The sequence below is a fragment of the Galdieria sulphuraria genome (genome assembly GCF_000341285.1).
Source record: "Galdieria sulphuraria unplaced genomic scaffold scaf_143, whole genome shotgun sequence".
Taxonomy (NCBI): domain Eukaryota; phylum Rhodophyta; class Bangiophyceae; order Galdieriales; family Galdieriaceae; genus Galdieria; species Galdieria sulphuraria.
This window is the reverse complement of record NW_005178332.1, coordinates 1-7,411: the sequence shown is the minus strand read 5'-3', so window position 1 is coordinate 7,411 and position 7,411 is coordinate 1. Positions and strand designations below refer to the sequence as shown.

General features: G+C 41.4%; 5 protein-coding genes across 5 annotated transcripts; 3 read left to right on the top strand and 2 right to left on the bottom strand.

Moving 5' to 3' along the window:
* On the bottom strand, positions 1 to 531 carry Gasu_62860 (uncharacterized protein; the record flags this gene model as incomplete). The annotated part of the gene is made up of 1 exon (XM_005702530.1): positions 1 to 531. A coding segment is annotated over exon 1 (506 nt), but the record flags the coding sequence as incomplete, so codon positions are not given.
* A 70-nt stretch (positions 532 to 601) lies between these two features.
* On the top strand, positions 602 to 2,337 carry Gasu_62850 (uncharacterized protein). Its single transcript, XM_005702529.1, has one exon. The coding sequence runs from the start codon at positions 762 to 764 to the stop codon at positions 2,199 to 2,201; it is 1,440 nt and encodes a 479-aa protein (XP_005702586.1). The 5' UTR covers positions 602 to 761; the 3' UTR covers positions 2,202 to 2,337.
* A 214-nt stretch (positions 2,338 to 2,551) lies between these two features.
* On the top strand, positions 2,552 to 5,386 carry Gasu_62840 (histone deacetylase complex subunit Cti6). The gene is made up of 2 exons (XM_005702528.1): positions 2,552 to 2,696; positions 2,751 to 5,386. Exons 1-2 carry the CDS (start codon positions 2,675 to 2,677, stop codon positions 5,336 to 5,338), a joined length of 2,610 nt encoding a protein of 869 aa, XP_005702585.1. The 5' UTR covers positions 2,552 to 2,674; the 3' UTR covers positions 5,339 to 5,386.
* A 2-nt stretch (positions 5,387 to 5,388) lies between these two features.
* On the bottom strand, positions 5,389 to 6,291 carry Gasu_62830 (uncharacterized protein). The gene has a single exon (XM_005702527.1). The coding sequence runs from the start codon at positions 6,272 to 6,274 to the stop codon at positions 5,432 to 5,434; it is 843 nt and encodes a 280-aa protein (XP_005702584.1). The 5' UTR covers positions 6,275 to 6,291; the 3' UTR covers positions 5,389 to 5,431.
* Positions 6,292 to 7,131: 840 nt separating this feature from the next.
* On the top strand, positions 7,132 to 7,411 carry Gasu_62820 (uncharacterized protein). The gene has a single exon (XM_005702526.1). The coding sequence runs from the start codon at positions 7,167 to 7,169 to the stop codon at positions 7,401 to 7,403; it is 237 nt and encodes a 78-aa protein (XP_005702583.1). The 5' UTR covers positions 7,132 to 7,166; the 3' UTR covers positions 7,404 to 7,411.

The following is a 7,411-nucleotide window of genomic DNA, read 5'->3' as shown; positions in this document are numbered from 1 at the left end:
TATCCTGCCATAGTCCATACCCAGATACGGGCACAGAAGGCACGTTGGGTCAAATGGGTAATCGCTACTTTTGAAATAAAGGAACCTATCAACTTTAAAGTAACGCTTATAAAATCGTGTGTCAAGGGTCTTGAAGAAAACGAGGAGGATGACGCCTCCGCAATAGCGTGAGCCTCAAATTCACCTACAAAGACAGCTAGAAAGCGAAAAGGATTCGACACGGGATGTAAAAGCACTGCATATCCCGAATCACAAGCTCCAACGGAAAAGATACGGGCCAGTGAATAGTCAGCATCCTCTTCTACTCTCCAACCTCCCGAAACATCTGGTGCTCGGTTTTCCTTCTGACACTTTATTGTCGACACTTTACGACGATTGTAATTACTCAAATGAAAACGTTTATTGCTGCAAATAAAAGTATTTCCACGTTGGTACAAAGCTTTTGGTACACAACATCCGTTGCCAATAAAGCCAGAAATCATCCAAGACATTGCCCGCACCTGCATAAAATTTACGAACCCTCCCCTCAAAACAACTCCCCCATCGCCGAATTTTGCACAGCTCACATAAATTACGCTTTAACCCGTAATCAGCGCGTGACTGACTTCTATTTTTGGTGAAGTGGTGTTCAAGGACATTCGACCTTTTTGTCTCGTAGTAACTTACGTTTACTTTCATTGCCTAGAGTTGTATGTTTTTTGAGCTGAATACCATAGTGGTCGGTTACCTAGTTTTGAGAGACCTTTTGGTCTAAATGCTTCATGTACAACAACACTTCTCGATTTCCTCCGGAAGAAGGAAGTTCGTCGTTCCCTCACAATCGCGAGTGCGAAAGGGTAAACAGCTGTCAAAATATTTCCTCGAACTTAGTATACTCAAAGTGCAATTCCGAGAATAAGCGAATTTTACTGCCCGCGTCAACTACGGTTAGTGGTAGTTTATCGCAAAGTTCAGTTTCTGGCAAGCGTATGTCGAGAAGTAGTGGAAATGTAAAAGTCCAGGTTGTCAGAAGCCACAACGAAACAAGCTCTGTTGAGTGTTGCTCGTCTGGCACCGAAGACTCAAGCATCTTGGATGGAATATCTTCTGATGGTAGCCAGCGTGAAAGCGATGATAGTTTCCATGCAGTTCATAGTCTTTCGCACGAGGAATATTTAAGTGGACGAAGAAAATCTTTGCCTGCGTCGACGCAGGATCTATGGCGACCTCGGAACGACGAGAGATTTATTTGTAGTTTTGACCTGTTAGCCTGCTTCTTAAGCAGTTCGGTGAGTCACGAAATGACATCGCCCCAAGTTAAGAAGAAAAGATGGTTTTCGAGTTCTTCTCCCGCAAAAGAGTCGAATAGTCAGGATTCCCGAGACAGCTTTTGTGGTTCTGAAGTTAACAACAGTTTTTGGGGTAGTAAACAGCTGCAGGGAGGCGTCAAGGCCCTGAACCAATCTTTTACTAGACCAAAGAGTGCAGATGGAGTCTTATTTTCTAGGGCCTTGAGTGTTCCCTTGTCTTACCGCAGTTCTCCTTACAAGTCTTGTTTGGTTTTACTCACAACTCAGCGTTTAATTGGAGTGAATGAAGTCGAAATTAGTGAAGGTGGTGGTATGCAGCTTCAGTGGCACCTTGAGTTGGATCAAATTGAGAAAGTTACTTTGACAGGAGATAATACTTGTGTAAATGTTTATAAGAGAGGCTTGAAGGGTAGAGAACCTTTTGTAATTCTTCTCTGCTCAAAGGATGGCAATATGAAGAATTATACTAGCTTTTCACAATCTTTTGAACAAAGCTCTTTTTATTCGGACATTTCTAATGTGAGTGATATGCCTTCGTCGGACAACAATAAGCGCAATATGACGCCAGAAATGTTGAAAGAGACTATTGAATACGAATGTACAAGAGCGCGCTCAACGAAACGCGAGCAAAGACGAGGAAGGCGCTTGGATAGTTTGAAACTTTTGGCAGAGCAGATTTCTCGACTTCAGATGGAAAGTGTTCCTGATGGAAATTCTCATGCTTTACCACAAGACAGCTCCTCATCTCGCCTAAAGTTTTTTAGAATCTTTCAAAAAAAGAAACTCGACGATGATAGCAAACTTTCTGTAAATGATGTATTGATGCCTCGTCCCAAGGTGGAATCGGAGAAGAAACCACCTATGCCTGTAATATCACTTCTTGAAGAATGTTCTCGATATGGATACGATTAGACTGTTGACAGAGACGTTTCTGTGTTACCATTCAATTAGCCTTCAAGGTTTTTTATTGCAAATTGTTCCAATTGTGAAACATGTAAAGATGCTTTATTCATAATTTTTTTGTTTGGATAAATTTATTTGACGATATTGTTGGTTTGCCTTGAAATTTTCTTTGTTGATATCTTTTATTTTCTACCGATTCTACAAGATTTTGTGAGCTCTGGTGTAACCTACAGTCTTGTCTTTACATATAAGATATTCAGAATTTGCCACTTTCCAAAGTAGTTGTCTGTTGTCGAGGAAAGAAAGCCCAAAAACGCACCCTCATCTACCAGTTCTTGACCAAGGGTGGAATGAATGGGAGGGTGCGGATTTGTTGCCACCGAGTTTGTATTTTGTCCTAGTTGGTTACAACCGTGAGAAGCGCGCATGTTTTGACTTTTTGTGGATACGAGCCTTGTAAAGTCAATTGGAGGACGATATCTATGTACCTAGGGCTATTTAATGGTATAATTTTGTGTTGAGCGTGCGGTTGAAGCGAACGACAGTTTTTACGCGCAGTTTCCAGCACGTTCGCTTTTGCGAGTTTGCACTACTTCCAGGAGCCTAAGAGTATGAGTTTGGAGGAGGTAAAGGCAAATGGACCAAACTTGGAGGATTTTACGGAGGATGCTTTTGTTGCAGCGTCTTCTTTGGCGGACTTGGCCCTAAGTGGAGGAAGTAAGGAGGAGGTTCGAGAGGTAAGCGTGGAACAACCAAGCGAACCTGAAATAAGTAAGCAGATGGGAAAAGACGTGCAGCGGCTTCCAAGCTTTCGCGTTGAAGGAATAGCCGGGACGCAGTTTACTTCGACAGCTTGCGAAGTATGTAGCAAAGAAACAGACACCCTCATAAACACGTATGATGACGTCGGTGACATAAATGAACCCGAAGGTGTGACTTCTGAAGAGTCAAAGTCAACGGGAACGGCTGTGGCTGAGGGTGGTGAAGATAGTAGCTGTTTAAAGGTTACAGCTTTGAATGATTCTCGTTTGAGCTCCCATTGTTTGACTTTTGAAGACTCTGAAAGCGGTTCAGATGATTCCTTTCGCAGAGAGGTGGGACTGAAGGAAAAGAGCGCGAGCGTTGAGGATTCAAAGTCCACTCCAGCCGTTGACGAAGAAGAAGAAGAGCTCAACTCAGAAGATAGCGAGGAAAAAACTCGTTGTCCTTGTGGTAGAATAGAAAATTTTGGAACTATGATTCAGTGTGATGAGTGCAGGGTGTGGCAGCATGCCAAATGTGTTGGTTTCCGCAAACTTTCAGAAATACCTGAACAGTACTTTTGTGAAGAATGTCGCCCTGATCTAGTCCGTGAAAATTCTATCATTTATCGGAAGAAGTATATGGACATGAAAAGATCTAGAAAGGTGCATACAAGTCGGTCTGAGCTGGAGCGTCTAGAAAGTATGATTGAAGACTCTGAAGTTATCAAGTCTTCAGAACTCAAGTGTTTGTTTTGTAAAGACTTAAAAAAGAAATATCAAACTTCCTCTAAAGTGTGGGATGATGGGTTGCTGTTTAGAAAGTACTGCAAGTACATGAAGGACAATAATGAGGTGGAAAAAGAATGTATTATTGCCGGTCTAGAAGTAATTTGTGGACTTGCCAGGTGTGAGGTGGAAGAGAGATTGGCTGCGTGTGAGAAGGATCTTTCTGAGAAGGATGCCAGCGATGCAGGTCGTGTGAAAGAGGAGAATGAGGAGAGTCGACTGATGGAACCAAAGGCAAAGCCCATTCCAGCTCAGGAAAGAGTGAAGAAGCGCAAACGGACAAGTATTCTCAATGACAATTTGGAAATTGGAGATAAGATGGCTTCATCGCGCGAGGAAAGAAAGATGCAACAGATTTTACTGCAGTTTAAGAGACTTGAAGAACGAGAAGAAAAGAGAAAACACAAGTCTAGTGGACATGTTAGTGGAACGTCTTTGAGTTGTGGAAACAGTGACGATAATCTCTCGGCAAGGTTTAAGAAGACTTCGAATCGAACCGCTTCTGTGGATAGTGATGAAAAATATTCATCAATGATGGAAGCAGACGAGGATGAAAGTGAACGTCTACGAGCAGCATCGATTCGAGACTGTCTTTCGACAAGTTCAAGAGAAATGGATGACTTCAAGGTAGAGGAGAGGATTTGGGAGGAAGGAAATCCTAACATGCCATTCCTTAACTTACCCGGTCCTTCCATCGTTGGCTCGACGATGTTTTCTGTCGATTCTTCACAAAGCTTCGTGACAAGTTCATGGACAGGCAGTCGCTCTGATTCCGTAACTCGCTTCCAAGGTTTTTGGAAGAAAGAGAAGCTTCTAAAATTGTTTCGTGAAAGCTTGTCTACTGAACAACAAGACAATAAGCTATATTCACTTATGGCAAACAGGTCTCAAAAGTCGATGTCACCTCCTGTTAAGAAAAAAGTATTAATGGATGTTGGAAGTTTCTCATTATCGCCAGCGTCTTCCTATGGTGTCAAAACAAGTTTGGATGATAAAGTTGAATATGGCGCAGCAGCAACATCATCTTCTTTACTGAATATTACTCTCGCAGATGATTCTAACTCAGATATGAACTCTTTGAATATTCTCTCACGAAGCAGAACTTCAGATTCGTTACATAAGGATAGTGTGGTTGATTCTATTGAAAATATATCAATCGGAAATAGTAAGGATGAACCTGATGGTAGATTTTTGAAGAAAAGAGAACCTACAATGAACGTTGACGCTCGAGGGTTCAATTTTTCTAATAGACATTTTCACAGAGGAGTCTATAATGCATCGTTGAAGGATATGGAAGTGGATAGTACCTTTTCGTCCAATATCCGACGGAACTTTAATCGAGATCGGTCTCATAACAACGAAAGTTCATATCAACGTCGAAATGGCAGCCACAACGAAACTGGGGATGATAATGCCGTTTCTTCTAACATTATCAGAAATATCAAAGGAAGAAGCGTAGTTGGTGCTCAGGGTGACCATTCTAGATATTTCCGTGAGGTGGATAGAAATCGAAAGGCCAATTTTCGTTACTCTCCAAGACAATGGAGTCCGAATAAGAAACCTCGCAGAAATTTCGATGCTTGGCGCGACTTTCGGAAACAGAATGGATGGCATTGACAGTGGGCGTTAGAGGTTGGTTGTGTTGATGCCGGTTAGATTCTGTTAAGATAGTGTATTTGTCTTTTATATTATAAAAAAAGAATTTTCCAATCATGTTTTCAGTGGTTCATATTCTTCATTCGTTGTTGGTTTGATGTTATGGTGTTCAAACATTGACTGCATATTCTTTGTGTTGATATAAGAGTCTTGTTGCCACTGATAAACAGCTGGTGTCAATACTAGATCGTCAAAAAGAATGGGACAACTGTTAGTGTTAGCTTGACAATTAGTCAGGTTTCCTAAGCCACGTATAGCTTGCACAATATCCGGAACCTTTTCCAAACAGTCACGCGGTGCATACTCCAAACTTTTGGCAATATGCTGAATACAATCCCACTGGATACGATTGCTAACTGTTACGTTCTTCGTCAGCTGATACACAAGTTCCAAGATGTTTTCCCATTGACTTGTTGTAACCCAAGTATGCTCTACCCATTCTAAAAAATGTGCAAAAAGACTCATTCTCGGAGCTAAGACTAAAAGAGGCGTATCGTGATTTTGCACGAGTTTTATTCGAAGACAGCTTTTCACAGCCTCGATGGTGGTTGGTCTGTTGATGGGTTGTTTGACACCTCGCAAGGAAAGTATCCAGGCTTCCAATGCACGATAGGCAGATATTTCTATAAGAACATGGGATGAAAAAATTTGATTACCAAGAATGTAAAATATGCAGTCATTTTCCACTTGTTCTGATACGTCTTCCTCCCACTGGTATGTTCTAGCTCGAGCAACGCTGGCAAATAGCAGATTGCTCTGAACGATCAACAAGGGACGTTGATACCGTTGGAATCCATAGCAACCAAATAGAACTTTCCTCCAATGAAGCAAGCTTTTCGGAAACATTTCCAACAACAGCAAATTTTTTTTGGAGCTAAACGCAATGAGAGTAATCATTAAAGACAACAGCGACTCCCAGTGAGGTTGATATGTGCAACAGTTTCCATTAGGATGGTCTTCCTGGCATCGATGACTCAATAGGAGCTCGAAATATTCTTGGATCGAGCCTTGGAACCAAGTCTTTTTGGAAATAATATTTCGCACCAACGATTGGCTTGCAGAAGAAGTGGCACGAATACTTTCCGAATTTGCTATTCTATCGAAAAAGTTGACGAGAATATGAAGACAATTCAAAAATTCGCACAGTGTTTCAGGAGGAAAGATCGCAAAGGAGTCTACTGCGGTTAGGAGAGTTTGTAGGAGACTGTTGATGTCATCCAGATATTCAGTACCGTTCGTCTCGACGTCAGTCCATTTGTCAAAGGTATGCAACAAGTTGACAAATAATTTGCTAATGAGTACGGAAAGGTGTGTTTGTTCCTTTTCTGTGTACCCTTTTTTGTAATAGTCGACTATGGTATGAAAGAAGTCATCGATTTTGGAAAATAATCCCAATTTCATGAGACGCAGAACTAGACGTTGAATATCATTACCGTTTGTGAAGTGTAACAATCCGTTGCACCAAAATTGTATAATTTCTTTGAATGCATACAAGTCGGTGTTTTCGAGGGGAAAACGAAGCCATTGAGTGAATCGAGAAATATCCTGAAGAAATAGTTCGCTGTAACAGTCAAAAGAGGCCGTCAGCTCTATGAAGACTTTGAAAGAGTTGGTTGCTCTTGCATACAAGATTTAGCCTTTAGCCAAAAATTGGAGTGATCGAATATACACTTACTCTTGAACAGAAATTTGTACGTCTTCAATTTGTTCATTTTGCAATGACACCATTCGCATTTGCAACATTCGACAAGTTTCTACGTCCATTTGTGTGTTCTCTAGTAGCAATTTGATGGATTCGATGTTCCTACTAAGCTCCTTTGGTAAATGTTTGAAGAGAAAAGAAATGAATTCCTTGGAGATATGTAGTTGTCTTGTGCACTTGATGGTTCGAGATATTGTTTCACAGTCCGCGCAAGCCGTTTCTCTACAAATAATTACCCAGACTTGGGCAACCAACTCCGCCAATTGGACATTTTGTATGGAGTCCTTCTCGGGAAGCTTATCCGAAATGCTTTCTAAGCAATAACAGAGCTT